The following is a 15407-nucleotide window of genomic DNA, read 5'->3' as shown; positions in this document are numbered from 1 at the left end:
AGATAGAAGATAGATAGATAGAAGATAGATAGATAGATAGATAGATAGATAGATATAGACACACACATGAAGGATGTTCATTAAAGATCCCCCCTGATCCACTTCTAGTTATTGCATGAAACAGAATTTGTACAGGTATAATCATACATGTCCCTACATATCACTTTGTAAATTGCAGCTTTCCACTAGTATTCGTTTGTCTTTTATGGTTGCTGAAGTGGACTAAGGGGTTACAATGGAAGCAGTTGGATGCAGATCAGTGATCAGGTTCTTATACTCGAAAGAAGGTCGTACACCAAAAAAGACTTTCAATGAAATGAAAGAAGTTTATGGTGATGATGCACCATCATATGATGTAGTCAAACACTGGCATTGCCGGTTCAAATGTGGTTGGACATAGGTGAAAACTATTTCTATGCCTGGACGACAACATTCCGTCATTGATGACAACACCGTCGATATAAAGTGGAAGCCGCCATTATGGAGGATCACTGCATAACTATTCAGCAACTAGCCCAAGAAGTGAAGATAAATGGAGGGTCTGTAGAAAAAAAAATCATTCATGACCATTTGTATATGCAGAAGTTGTCTGCACAATGGTTTCCCTGAATCCACACAGCTTTTCAGAAGCAGGAATGAGTCAATTGCTCCCAGGCTCATTTGGTAATATGCCAAGAAAACAAGGAAGACTTATGGCAGACTTATCACACAGGATGAAACATGGGTCCATCACTATGATCCTGAGACTAAAGTCCAGTAGAAGCAATGGATGCATGATAACTCACTACCTCTAAAGAAGGGTCGTGTCCAACCCTCAGCAGGCAAAGTGATGCCCACAGTCTTTTGTGATCAGCATGGAGTAGTAATGATGGTCTTTCACCACAACTAACGGGGCATATTATGCTTCTCTGCTTCGGAAATTGCAGGACACCATCAAAGCAGAGAAGCATGGCATGCTGACCAAAGGAGTCTGCCTTCTCCAAGACAATGCCCTAGTTCACAATGCGCATGTTGCTCAGATAAAAACACACTCCTGCAGCTATGAAATCCTTCTTCATCCCTTTTACTCTCCGAACCTCACACCATCTGACTTCCACCTCTTTCCAACAATGAAGTCTTTTTCGAAGGGCAGGTACTTTTCAGATGATGATGAACTTACTTCCAAGGTAAAATCTTGGCTCCAGATGCAACCTGCTGACTTCTACAGACGAGGTCTTCACAGCTGTACAAATTGATGGGAGAAGTGTGTCACCATTGGTGGTGGCTATGTGGAGAAGGACTAATAATTATGCCAAGTTTCGTTTATCCCAGTCCTTGGGAAATCTTTAACGAACACCCCTTGTATGTGTGTGTGTGTGTGTGGAAGCATGGCTGTGTAGTAAGAAGTTTGCTTCCCAGCTACATGGTTCCGAATTCAGTCCACTACACGGCACCTTGGGCAAGTGTCTTCTCCTCTAACCTCGGGCTGACCAAAGACTTGTGAGTGGACAGAAATTTAAAGCAGCCCATTCAATGTGTATGTGTTATTTCTTTACTGCCCACAAGGGGCTACACACAGAGGGGACAAACAAGGACAGACAAACACGGATTAAATCGATTATATCGACCCCAGTGCGTAACTGGTACTTATTTAATCGACCCCGAAAGATGAAAGGCAAAGTCGACCTCTGCGGAATTTGAACTCAGAACGTAGCGGCAGACGAAATACCGCTAAGCATTTCGCCCGGTGTGCTAACGTTTCTGCCAGCTCGCGGCCTTTATGTGTGTGTGTGTGTTTGTACCCTACCACTGCTTGATAACCGGTGTTGGTGTGTTTACATCCCTGTAACTTAGCAGTTCGGTAAAAGAGTCCGATACAAAAAAGTACTGTCTTGAAACAAAAAAAAAAATAACATAAATAGTGGGTGGGTGGGGGGTCAATTCATTCGACTGAAAATTCTTCAAGGCGGTGCCCCAGCATGACCACAGTCTAATGACTGAAACAAGTTAAAGATAAAAGATATTTGATTAAAAAAGAACTTTATAAGTCTGAAACAATGCAAAATGACTCCAGCATGGCCGCAGTCAAATGACTGAAACAAGTAAAAAAGAGTATATATATATATATACTCTTAACTCTTTTACACTTGTTGAGGCATAATGAAGCCTAGAAAATGAAGAATGGTTTCAATTCCGATATAAACAATTTAAAATTGGTCAGCCTTGGGATCTTTTTTAAAACGGGGGCCACATTTTTCATTAATGTTTTACGTAGTGTTTTTGGTACCGAAAGACTTTCAAACTTCGTATACTTATCTATTTTGTGTTACCTTCGATAATACAAAATATTTCAAAGTATTCTGTCTTGACTTCTGTATTTCATTTTGCATTATTTCAGCCTTATCAATATCTCTTTTTTTTTTTATCTCATGTGTTATCACTCAATGCATTACCCAGACTCCTCTATTCTAAGATATCTTCATTATGTATCATGTGCTTTGGCAGTATACTCTTTACTCTTTTACTTGTTTCAGTCTTTTTCACTGTGGCCATGCTGGAGCACCGCCTTTAGTCGAGCAAATCGACCCCAGGACTTATTCTTTGGAAGCCTAGTATTTATTCTATCGGTCTCTTTTTGCCGAACCGCTAAGTGACGGGGGACACAAATACACCACCATCGGTTGTCAAGCGATGTTGGGAGGGGGGGACAAACACATACACACACACACACATATATATATATACATATATACGACAGGCTTCTTTTCAGTTTCCGTCTACCAAATCCACTCACAAGGCTTTGGTCGGCCCGAGGCTATAGTAGAAGACACTTGCCCAAGGTGCCACACAGTGGAACTGAACCTGGAACCATGTGGTTGGTAAGTAAGCTACTTACCACACAGCCACTCCTACGCCTAGCATGTGTTCTCCCATCGTATGAAGCCATAGCGTTACTTGACTCTGATTTAAGTGTTTTCTTGGCAGGGATATTGGGTATGGTTTGCCATTGCTGTCCCCAAAAAGATGGCTGTTGTCCTACAAGGAGCTCATCTGCTCTTCAACAGAACTTGTTCTTAGTCCTGCCAGGTGTCCAGACGTCTTCCTCACAAGCGTACCAAGCTGCTCAAGTGAGGGAGTCAGGTTAGCGGTCCCTTAGGCCTGTAATAAGACCTGACAATACTCTAATATATATCATCATCATCATTATCAACATTTAACGTCCGTTTTTCATGCTGGCATGAGTTGGACAGAAACTGGCAAGTCCAGGCCCTACAACAGGTCCCCATAGTCTGTTAACCACTTTACGTAGTGTACTGCGTGATTTTTACCTAGCCCAAGCACCCACACCAAAGATATGATTTTTATGATGCCTCGGTTTCAGGATATCAGTTCTGTAGTGGTGGCCTGGTTTTCTTGAGTACAGCAATGTGCCACATAGCTCGATCCTCTGTCGTGTCACATGCACACACACACGTGTATTACAGGATGTGTCTCTCAATTGAGAGAATACGAAGACAACAGGAAACAGAAACAAAAGCAAAAAGGAAAACAGGAAAAAAAGAAAATAAGATTTCAAGAAGAAGACAAACACACAAACAAGAGTTGAAACTCCACGGTCTGTTTATGTGTGTGTGTGTTTGGATTTGTGTTTGTGTGTGCATTTCTGTTTGCATTTGTGTGTGTGCGTGTATGTGTGCATTGGTGTGTGTGCGTGTATTTGTGTCTGTGTGTGTGTTTGGATTTATGCATGTATGTGTGCATTTGTGTGTGTGTGTGTTGTGTGTACCGCTATTCTTGACAAAGCAAAGTAAACAATTTTTAATCAATCAACATTACGATTGTAATTGGATTAAAATTCCTGGGCAAAGTTTAGAGAGCTCTTACCCCTGCTGGCGACAAAGGGACTCTCACTCAGAGTAAAAGGCAGACTGTATGACGCATGTGTACGAACAGCCATGCTACATGGCAGTGAAACATGGGCTGTGACTGCTGAGGACATGCGTAAGCTCGCAAGGAATGAAGCCAGTATGCTCCGTTGGATGTGTAATGTCAATGTGAATACCCGTCAGAGTGTAAGTATCTTGAGAGAAAAGCTGAACATTAGAAGCATCAGTTGTGGTGTGCAAGACAGACGATTGCGCTGGTATGGACATGTGGTGAGAATGGATGAGGATAGCTGCGTGAAAAAGTGCCACACCCTAACAGTTGAGGGATCCCGTGGAAGAGGTAGGCCCAGGAAGACCTGGGCTGAGGTGGTGAGGCAAGACCTTCGAACATTGGGCCTCTCCGAGGCGGTGACTACTGACCGAGACCTTTGGAAATGTGCTGTGCGTGAGAAGACCCGGCAAGCCAAGTGAGATCGTTGCCAGTGCCCCTGGACTGGCTCTTGTGCGGGTGGCACATGGGATGCACCATTTTGAGCGTGGCCGTTGCCAGTACCGCCTGACTGGCCTTCATAGGATTTTCGAGCGAGATCGTTGCTAGTGCCCCTGGACTGGCTCTTGTGCGGGTGGCACATAAAAGACACCATTTTGAGCGTGGCCGTTGCCAGTACCGCCTGACTGGCCCTCGTGCAGGTGACACGTAAAAGCACCCACTACACTCTCGGAGCGGTTGGCGTTAGGAAGGGCATCCAGCTGTAGAAACTCTGCCAAATTTAGATTGGAGCCTGGTGTTGCCATCCGGTTTCACCATTCCTCAGTCAAGTCGTCCAACCCATGCTAGCATGGAAAGCGGACGTTAAACGATGATGATGATGATGATGATGATGATGTGCATTTCTGTTTGCATTTGTGTGTTTATGTGTATGTGTGTGCGTGTATTTGTGTATGTGTGTGTTTGGATTTGTGCGTGTATGTGTGTGTGTGTGTACCGCTATTCTTGACAAAGCAAAGTAAACAATTTTTAATCACTCAACATTACGATTGTAATTGGATTAAAATTAATTAGTTAATGGAGATAGAAGGTGCAAGGGAGATAACTTTTAAAGATTTTGAAATGAAAATCTAGACTACAGATTCCCATTGTAATACATCTGCAACATAGATATTTAAAATTTTATATTTATATAGAGTCTGACAAGCTGTCCACAAGGCTGTGCTTTGTGGATGTGAAACCTTGGGTAACTCTATGTCCAAGATATAAAATTTTGTTGTAATAATTACTGCTCTATTCTTTAGAGTGTGTTTCTTTCTGATATATAAATAATACAGTTTTTTAAAATATTTCTTTTAATTTGTAAAATTAAGAAAAACAAAGTTCTTTTTTCATCTAAAATATACTCTCCTTCATTTTCTACAATGCTCTTCCATCTATCTGCTAGGCTTACAAGGCCCCCTCTTCCAAAATTCACTTGTCCGTGACGAAAAATACTCCTCCACTACCATTCTGACCTCGTCAACAGAATTCATATTTTTGTCTGTCCAAATGATTTTGAAGACTGCAGAATAAACGATAATTAATCAGATGTCTGGCAAATATGATGGGTGGAGTATCGTTTCTCATTCGAACTACCCCAGTCCTCTTTCAGTTTCCGCCTACCAAATCCACTCACAAGGCTTTGGTCGGCCCGAGGCTATAGTAGAAGACACTTGCCCAAGGTGCCATGCAGTAGGACTGAACCCGGAACCATGTGGTTCATAAGCAAGCTACTTACCACACAGTTAAGCCTGCACCTAAAGGTTATTCTAGATGACCATATCCAAATAATTATTTGGGTAATACTATTCTTACACCGGACATGTACATGCTCAACAATACGCTTTCTTTTAGTCAAGTTTTGATAAAAAACCAAATTTCACTTTAAATTGATGGATTATTTAATGCATTTTGTTGGTTACATATTTATCATTTATTTATAACAGAGGTGACGGTGACTTCAGCAGACTGAAACTTTGAGGTCCCTGTCACCATTCTTCTTGCAATAATATTATATATATATATATATATATATATATATATATATATACTACACTCTCTGAGTGGTTGGCGTTAGGAAGGGCATCCAGCTGTAGAAACTCTGCCAAATTAGATTGGAGCCTGGTGTAGCCATCCGGTTGCACCAGTCCTCAGTCAAATCGTCCAGCCCATGCTAGCATGGAAAGCGGACGTTAAACGATGATGATGATGATATATATATATATATATATATATATATATATATATATATATATATATATATATATATATGATACATACATACATACTCACACACACCAATATATACAAATAATATATATATAGAAAGATAGAGACACACTCACAAATATATGCAAAGAATATAAGAATATATATATATGTTTATATATTTGTTTTGCAAGATTCTTTATTTGAAATTGTGTTAAAACATATATTGTTATACTTAGGGATGGTCATATTTTGCCAATTAAACACACACATCTATTCATTTGATCTTCACTTCAGCTTCATTATTATTATTATTATTATTATTATTATTATCCTCATCTTAGTTTCTTTGTCTACGTTCTTTCATCACACATCCTGTGACCTCTTCAGTGACTCTCTTTCCCATGTGTTTCAAATGGAACGAGCAGAACAAAAAGGGAGACGTGTGATGTGACAAAGAGTTGTTGAAACAGTCACAGGATGTGTGACAAAAGGGCTTAGACAAAGAAACTAAATATAATAATAATAATAATAATAATAATAAAACTACAGTGAAGACCAAATATACAGTGCAGGTGTTTAACTGGCAAAATATGACCGTCCCCAAGTGTAACAATATATATATATATATACACACATATATATAGACACCTACACACACACACTGATATGCATGCACAATATATACATTTACATATATATACATTTATATATATACATATATATATATATATATATATATATATATATATATACACACACATATATATATATATATATATAAGCAAAAATAAATGGAAATCATTCAGATGTTCAGCAGTCTAATCAACCATAACCTTCATCTTGCTCTTCAATTTCCTGCAATGAGAAGAAGAAAATAATAATAATAATAATAATAATAATAATAATAATAATAATAATAATAATAATACTCTTTTACTTTTTTCAGTCATTTGACTGTGGCCATGCTGGTGTGTTTACGTCCCACGTAACTTAGCGGTTCGGCAAAAAGAGACCGATAGAATAAGTACTAGGCTTACAAAGAATAAGTCCTGGGGGGGGGGGGGGTCGATTTGCTCGACTAAAAGGTGGTGCTCCAGCATGGCCGCAGGCAAATGACAGAAACAAGTAAAAGAATAAATAACGATTCATAACTACATAGTGGTAACCCCCCCCCCCCCCACGCACATAATAGAGAGAAAATGAAACAAATATGGACGACTTGCTCCGAAACACCACCGATTGGGGAACACTTCTCAAAAATAACCTGCAATTGTTTCCTTCCCCGTAACTTTGTGGTTCAGGAAAAGAGTCAGATAGGATGAAGAAGCACCAAGCTTTAAGTACTGGGGTCAATTCATTTGACTACCAAAAAAATTCTTCAAGTTGTGCCTCAGCATGGCCACAGTAAAATGACCGATATAGAAGTACCAGGCTTTAAACGGAAGAAAAGCACTGGGGACTCAATGTTGTTGGCACTCCGTCGCTTACGACGTCGAGGGTTCCAGTCGATCCGATCAACGGAACAGCCTGCTCATGAAATTAACGTGCAAGTGGCTGAGCACTCCACAGACACGTGTACCCTTAACGTAGTTCTCGGGGGGGATATTCAGCATGGCACTGAGTGTGACAAGGCTGACCCCTTTGAATTACAGGCACAACAGAAACAGGAAGTAAGAGTGACAGAAAGTTGTGGTGAAAGGGTACAGCAGGGTTCGCCACCATCCCCCTGCCGGAGCCTCGTGGAGCTTTTAGGTGTTTTCGCTCAATAAACACTCACAACGCCCGGTCTGGGAATCGAAACCGCGATCCTATGACCGCGAGTCCGCTACCCTAACCACTGGGCCATTGGGGGTCAGTACTTTCAACTAAAGAAGAAATTCTTCAAAGTGGGGCCACAGTCTAATGACGGAAACAGGAATAAAAGGACATCTCCAAATGCTACTGACCCTTGGCTCCTTTGGCTCCAGGTCCTCTCCATATTGAATCGCTATGTCGACTTGAAGCAAGATGTCGTTCAGGCTGCTGTTGTCGTCTTCACTAATGTCCAGAGGCATGAAGCACACAAGGCCGTAGTCGTCCACCTGGAATACAAATCACAAAAAGGAGATTGACCGTGATGCAGAGAATGGTGGGGGGCAGGACAGAAAACTACAAAATTGCAGACTTGTGTGTGGTGGGATGGCCTGGAATTCATCAAGCAAAGAACCCCCTAACCCTAACCCTGACCCAGATGAAAGAGACCCATCCACACCCAGCCCCCACCCTCCACCAACTATGTAAAAATCTCACCATCTGAGCCATTAGGGAGTTCATCTTGTGATACCTGTTGCCATGTTTCTTCTCATTAAATTCCTCGTTTAATAAAGTTATCATGTCAGGCTCCAGGTACCTACAGGTAGAATGCCAAAGAAAGGTAGACAGAGTAATTTTAAGGTATGTATAGGTAAGCAATATAACTTGAGGTATGTACAGGTAAAATGACAATAGGTAGTGAAATTTAAGGTGTTTACAGGTAAAATGACAAAAGATAGGCAGTGCGATTTATGTACAGGTAAAAATGACAACAGGTAGGTAGTGAAATTTAAGGTGTGTGCAGGTAAAATGATAACAGGTAGGCAGTGTAATTTTAAGGTATGTACAGGTAGGCCATGTAACTTGAGTTATGTACAGGTAAAATGACAACAGGGTAGGCAGTGAAATTTGCATACATGTAAAATGACAAGCAGGCAGAGAAATTTATGTACAGGTAAAATGTAGGCAGTGTAATTAAAGGTAAGCACAGGTAAAATGACAACTGGCAGGCAGTGTAATTTTAAGGTATGTATGGGTTTCCTAATTGTTATGGTTTCGTCTAATTTTCCATATTTTGCATGTTTTGTTTTTTCTCCGTTTACTCTTTTACTTGTTTCAGTCATTTGACTGTGGCCATGTTGGAACACCGCCTTTTCGTCGAGCAAATCGACCCCCAGGCAGAAACGTTAGCATTCCGGGCGAAATGCTTAGCGGTATTTCGTCCATCTTTACGTTCTGAGTTCAAATTCCACCGAGGTCAACTTTGTCTTTCATCCTTTCGGTGTCGATAAATTAAGTACCAGTTGCGTACTGGGGTTGATCTAATCGACTGCTCCCCCCCTCCCTCATATTTCAGGCCTTGTGCCTAGAGGAAAAAAGTTTATGTCTCCATAACTTATTAGTTCAGCAAAAAGGACTGATAGAATAAGTACTGGGCTTTAAAAAGAAAGAGGTCCTGGGGGGGTCGATTCGTTCTTCAAGGTGGTGCTCCAGCATTGCCACAGTCTGTCAAATGACTGAAACAAGTAAAAGAATGTATGTATGAATGTGTATATACGTGCATGTGTATGTATATAGGTGTGCATAGATGTGTGCATACATGGGTGCGCATGTATATAGGATGCATAAACAAAGATGTAGGCTGACCTTTCCAGTTGTTTTTTGGCCTTTTTGCTGAGGAGGTCGATCTTGGTCATGACGTTGACATGCGCGACCTCCAGTGTGACCATGGTAGACAACGCCGACAGCACTCCACTGATGAACTTGGACGACTCGACCATGAACTGGGAGTCGATGCAGAAGATGGCACACAAGTTGAAGTTCCACTTCTGCAGTGTGTCCACGAGACGTCGCATGACCGGAATGTGAGTGTAGAGTTCGATCTGGCCTGTAAAAGGTAAAAGGTGCGGAACCGAGAAAAGAGGGACCACACAAAAAAAAATTTAAAAAAAAAAAAAAAAAAAAAAATGAGGTGTTGGAGAAGTATAGAGAGAAAGAAGTTGAAGGAAAGGAAAGGATGGGGGGGGGGCATGAAGAAGGGACAAGAAAATAGGAGTGGCTGTGTGGTAAGTAGCTTGCTTCCCAACCACATGGTTCCGGGTTCAGTCCCACTGCGTGGCACCTTGGGCAAGTGTCTTCTACCATAGCCTCAGGCCAACCAAAGCCTTGTGAGTGGATTTGGTAGACGGAAACTGAAAGAAGCCCGTCGTATATATGGATAGGCCCAGGAGTGGCTGCGTGGTAAGTAGCTTTCTTACCAACCACATGGTTCTGGGTTCAGTCCCACTACGTGGCACCTTGGGCAAGTGTCTTCTACTATAGCCTCGGGCCGACCAAAGCCTTGTCAGTGGATTTGGTAGACGGAAACTGAAAGAAGCCCATCGTATATATGTATATATATATATGTATGTGTGTGTGTGTGTGTGTTTATGTTTGTGTGTCTGTGTTTGTCCCCGCACCATCGCTTGACAACCGATGCTTGTGTGTTTACTTCCCCGTAACTTAGCGGTTCGGCAAAAGTGACCGATAGAATAAGTACTAGGCTTACAAAGAATAAGTCCTGGGGTCGACGATTTGCTCGACTAAAAGGCGGTGCTCCAGCATGGCCACAATCAAAAGCCTGAAACAAGTAAAAGAGTATACACACAAAAGGCAGAGTTGTCTCCCTTCCTTCTAGTATTGCCACAACCAACGATACCCCCCCCCCCCCTCAAAGACCCGTTTACTTACCGGGACAGTCAAAGAGGATGTAGTCATCTTCAATATCATCCAACTGTTCGAATAACCAGTCCATGTTCTCAGCCAGGTACCTTCAAAAAAAAAAAAAAAAAAAAAAAAAACATTTACAACCATTGTAATTTAATTAACACTAACAGCAGAAGATAATTAGTAACCACAGTCACTGTCGTTAGATACAAGGTTATCGCCGGTTCAAATATTCTTGTGGCATATTTGAATCCATAACAAAGTTATTCGTTATGGTTTTTTCATGGAGAAAATTTCTCACTGTAGAGAAATGGCATAAATATGCCAAAAATCAGCTTGCGGCACCAAGCATATTTGAACTGGTAATAATTTTGTATTTATAGGCGTAGGAGCGGCTGTGTGGTAAGTAGCTTGCTTACAAAGCACATGGTTCCGGGTTCAGTCCCACTGCGTGGCACCTTGGTCAAGTGTCTTCTACTATAGCCTCGGGCCGACCAAAGCCTTGAGAGTGGATTTGGTAGACGGAAACTGAAAAGAAGCCTATCGTATATATATATAGGCGCAGGAGTGGCTGTGTGGTAAGTAGCTTGCTTACCAACCACATGGTTCCGGGTTCAGTCCCACTGTGTGGCACCTTGGGCAAGTGTCTTCTACTATAGCCTCGGGCCGACCAAAGCCTTATGAGTGGATTTGGTGGACGAAAACTGAAAAGAAGCCCGTCGTATATATATGTATATATATATATATATATATATATATATACATGTGTGTCTGTGTTTGTCCCCCCAACATCGCTTGACAACCGATGCTGGTGTGTTTACGTCCCCATAACTTAACGGTTCGGCAAAAAGAGACCGATAGAATAAGTACTAGGCTTACAAAGAATAAGTCCTGGGGTCGATTTGCTCGACTATAAAGGCGGTGCTCCAGCATGGGCCACAGTCAAATGACTGAAACAAGTAAAAGAGTATTCACATCACTGCTCAGTGCTGTCACATTGTAAAAGACACTGTTGTCATTGAGACCCAAGATGAGAGATTGGGAGGGATAAAGAGAAGGGGAGAGAGAGAGAGAGAGAGAGGGAGGGAGAGAAGAAGAGAATATGAAACAGAAAGACAAGGAGACCGAGACAGTGAAAGAGGTATAGACAGATGCATTTAGAGAAATGGTACATTTAATCATACAGAAGACAGACAGGGAGATACATAGATATATAGACAGACAGGGAGATACATAGATATATAGACAGACAGAGATAGGCAAACAGAGAGACAGATAGATAAAGAGAGAGATGACATACTCCATAGCAAAGGAGAGAGGGATGCACAAATAGACGAGAGAGAGAGAGAGAGGAAAAGAGGTGCCATACTTACTCCATGCAGAATATCAAGCCACCATTTGGACCAAATTTCAGGTCAGGATCCTCCATCACATCTTCAACACTGATTAACTCCCGAATATCTGAGGGAAAGGTACACAGAATATGAAAGACAATGATGTGATGAGTGTTGAACGTAGTAGTGTAACAGTAAAAAAATAGCGGAATGTGTGTGTGTGTGTGTGTGTTCAGGGGAAAGGGTGCATGTGTGCATACTGCGGTGAGAGCAGTGTGGCTGCAGTGTGTATGTATGTGAATGCACAGGTTCAGGATTCAATCCCACTGCATGACACCTTGGGGCCAACCAAAGCCTTCTGAGGGGATTTGGTAGATGGAAAATGAAAAAAACCCTGTTGTGTATGTATGTATATTACAACACCTGTCTGTGTTCGGATTGTCCTTGCACAGGAGCCAGCCGGACTCCCGTCTTCGCCGTGAGCAGGGATTAAACTTCTCTCTTCACTCCTTTGCGCCACATGGGCTCAACTCTCCTCTCTTCATCCACACTCTCCTCCTCTCACACCTCCTTCCTCCCACCCACCTCTCCTCTCTTGCTGTGGGCAGGCCTTTTCGATTACAGCAATGCACCATATATCTCAATGAGCATGTGACTGACTGTTCCTTCACCATCACTTGACAATCGGTGGTGGTGTGTTTACACCCCTGAAACTTAGTGGTACAAGGTGGTGAGCTGGCAGAAACGTTAGCACGCCGGGCGAAATGCTTAGCAGTATTTCGTCTGCCGTTACGTTCTGAGTTCAAATTCCGCCGAGGTCGACTTTGCCTTTCGTCCTTTCGGGGTTGATAAATTAAGTACCAGTTACGCACTGGGGTCGATGTAATCGACTTAATCCCTTTATCTGTTTGTCTGTCCTTGTTTGTCCCCTCTATGTTTAGCCCCTTGTGGGCAATAAAGAAATAAGAAACGTTAGCAACGCCAGGCAAAATGCTTAGCGGTATTTTGTCTGCCATTACGTTCTGAGTTCAAATTCTGCCGAGGTTGACTTTGCCTTTCATCTTTTCGGGGTAAATAAATTAAGTACCAGTTACGCACTGGGGTCGATGTAATCGACTTAATCCCTGTGTCTGTCCTTGTTTGTCCCCTCTATGTTTAGCCCCTTGTGGGCAATAAAGAAATAAGAAACGTTAGCAACGCCAGGCAAAATGCTTAGCGGTATTTTGTCTGCCATTACGTTCTGAGTTCAAATTCTGCCGAGGTTGACTTTGCCTTTCATCTTTTCGGGGTAAATAAATTAAGTACCAGTTACGCACTGGGGTCGATGTAATCGACTTAATCCCTGTGTCTGTCCTTGTTTGTCCCCTCTATGTTTAGCCCCTTGTGGGCAATAAAGAAATAAGAAACATTAGCAATGCCGGGCGAAATGCTTAGCGATATTTCGTCTGCTGTTACATTCTGAGTTCAAATTCCGCCGAGGTCGACTTTGCCTTTCATCTTTTCAGGGTCAATAAATTAAGTACCAGTTACGCATTGGGGTCGATGTAATCAACTTAATCCCTGTGTCTGTCCTTGTTTGTCCCCTCTATATTTGGCCCCTTGTGGACAATAAAGAAATAAGAAACTTAGTGGTTCAGCAAAATGAGGACGATATAATAAGTACCAGGCTTAAGGCAAAAATAAACCTCTTCAAGGTGGTGCTCCAGCATGGCTGTAGTCTAAGGACTGAAACAAATAAAAGATAAAAGCTAGGTACCTAGATCTTACCTGCCAACATAGAATATTGAAAATGTTCAGCTGCTGGATCTAGATTGACCACATGGACTGTCCGTCTCATTTCTTCGCAATATTGTTGCAAATTGTAGCAATAAGTCGACTGAAAGTGAAAGTGAAAGTGGTAGAAAACTTATAAGAATAACCATTGTAACAATGAAGAAGCGATGAAACCCATAGCATTAACCCTTCCTTTAGTATTCAATTATCTTGGTAATCCAGAGGTGGTGGGGGTTGGCCACACATCAGTGTAGTGGCAGATTCGAAACTAAATCACTGAAACAGTCAAGTAAATATCACAGAGGGTTACGGTTGGGGGGTTAGGGACGGAATTCCCTCACCCTAACCATAAAACCCTTTTACGGAAAGCGACGATCTTGTTCAGAAACATAAACAAACGCACGTGGATTAGAAATGACGTAAAATTGTAATCGAAACGAAAGAGCGCCCTTATTATTATTATTTTTTTTTTTTTTTTTTTTTTTTGGTGGAGATGGAGTATATGTAATCTGGGTATACCCCGCCTTTTAAATTTTGTTTTTTTTTTACGGAATCCTATGTTTCAGAACATGGAGAATCCGATTCTGGAAAAATTTTTTCAAAAATCTCAATTTCAAAATTTCGACCCACCCCCACCACCGGTTTTTATATAGATCCACAGGGTAAACCTAACCCTAACTCAAACCCTAACACTAGTTTTGTGAGATTTGGCTGTTATTTCTAGCATGTAAATAGCCTGCTTGGTGGGGGGGGATTGAAATTTTTCAAAAAATTTTTTTTCAGAATCGGAATCTCCATAGCCTAAAACGTGGGATTCCGTTAAAAAAATTAATAAATAAGGGGGGGGGGAAGGTTCAGATTACATATAGTCCATCTCTACCATTTTTTTTTCTTTTGCATAATCATATCAATTCCTGTGTAGAATTCACAAAAATTTTCTGAAAATTCCCAAAAATAAAAATCGAAAGATCGCCAAAAGTTATGGGGTACTTTATACCAGAATTCCGCCTTCAGCCAATGTTCCTTACATACTCCTTTAAAATGGGATGGTCATGTTTGGAATGCTTTTGATCACAGATCTGTTTACGATGACAGTTGACCTGGGGTTAAACAAGCACTGCACTTAAATAATTTAACTTGGATCAAACGGATTTTACCTTACCTTACCACTACCGGCCGGGCCCACAACAATTTGTCCGTAGCGTGGCATGATACTTCGGAATCTGATGTTATCTTCAACAACTTTTAATCAACGAAGGAATTAATCATCCAATTAATTCATCAAACAGGTGTATTAAAGACGAGTAATTTTCCCCAAGTTTTATTTTCAAACGATGACAGCCATGCTTGTTTTGCTTCTATCATAAACAAATACATCACAAAACAACTGCGAAGAATAAAGTTTCTTCTGCTGCTTAAATTTTATTATTGAAATATTTTTACCAAGAATTTGCAAAAATAAATTATAAAAACCTTATTCTTAATAACACTATTGTTGTTGTTATTATTATTATTAATGTTATTGCTTTTTTATTGAATACAGGCGTTAATATTTTTCATTGTTATAAGCAACTGAGAGATAGAGAAAGAGAGAGAGAGGAAGAAAGAGGAGGGAGAAAGAGAGAGATCTATACAAGGAAATGGGAGAGTTTTACTTCCAAAAATCTATGAGGATTTCAGAGTGGTAAAAGAAGT

General features: G+C 41.2%; 1 protein-coding gene across 1 annotated transcript; it reads right to left on the bottom strand.

Moving 5' to 3' along the window:
- Positions 1 to 5780: 5780 nt before the first annotated feature.
- LOC106884178 (GPN-loop GTPase 3) lies at positions 5781 to 15088 on the bottom strand. The gene is made up of 8 exons (XM_089346288.1): positions 14875 to 15088; positions 13707 to 13815; positions 11979 to 12066; positions 10630 to 10709; positions 9547 to 9787; positions 8398 to 8497; positions 8055 to 8189; positions 5781 to 6963 (listed from the first exon to the last, which is right to left on the bottom strand). Exons 1-8 carry the CDS (start codon positions 14920 to 14922, stop codon positions 6931 to 6933), a joined length of 834 nt encoding a protein of 277 aa, XP_089202414.1. The 5' UTR covers positions 14923 to 15088; the 3' UTR covers positions 5781 to 6930.
- Between the last annotated feature and the right edge of the window lie 319 nt (positions 15089 to 15407).

Source organism: Octopus bimaculoides, chromosome 30, assembly GCF_046866305.1.
Source record: "Octopus bimaculoides isolate indiv1 chromosome 30, ASM4686630v1, whole genome shotgun sequence".
Classification (NCBI taxonomy): domain Eukaryota; kingdom Metazoa; phylum Mollusca; class Cephalopoda; order Octopoda; family Octopodidae; genus Octopus; species Octopus bimaculoides.
The sequence above is the reverse complement of the archived record's forward strand: the minus strand, read 5'-3'. Positions and strand labels throughout refer to the sequence as shown.

What these genes read in the sequence shown, in the direction of transcription:
- LOC106884178 (XM_089346288.1), bottom strand. Translation starts at nt 14,922, where the DNA reads ATGCCACGCTACGGACAAATTGTTGTGGGCCCGGCCGGTAGTGGTAAG. An exon ending in GCCAAAAAACAACTGGAAAG is followed by an intron (nt 8,498 to 9,546) that starts GTCAGCCTACAT and finishes TTCTACCTGTAG; the next exon opens with GTACCTGGAGCCTGACATGA. An exon ending in TGGAGCCAAAGGAGCCAAGG is followed by an intron (nt 6,964 to 8,054) that starts GTCAGTAGCATT and finishes TTCTCATTGCAG; the next exon opens with GAAATTGAAGAGCAAGATGA.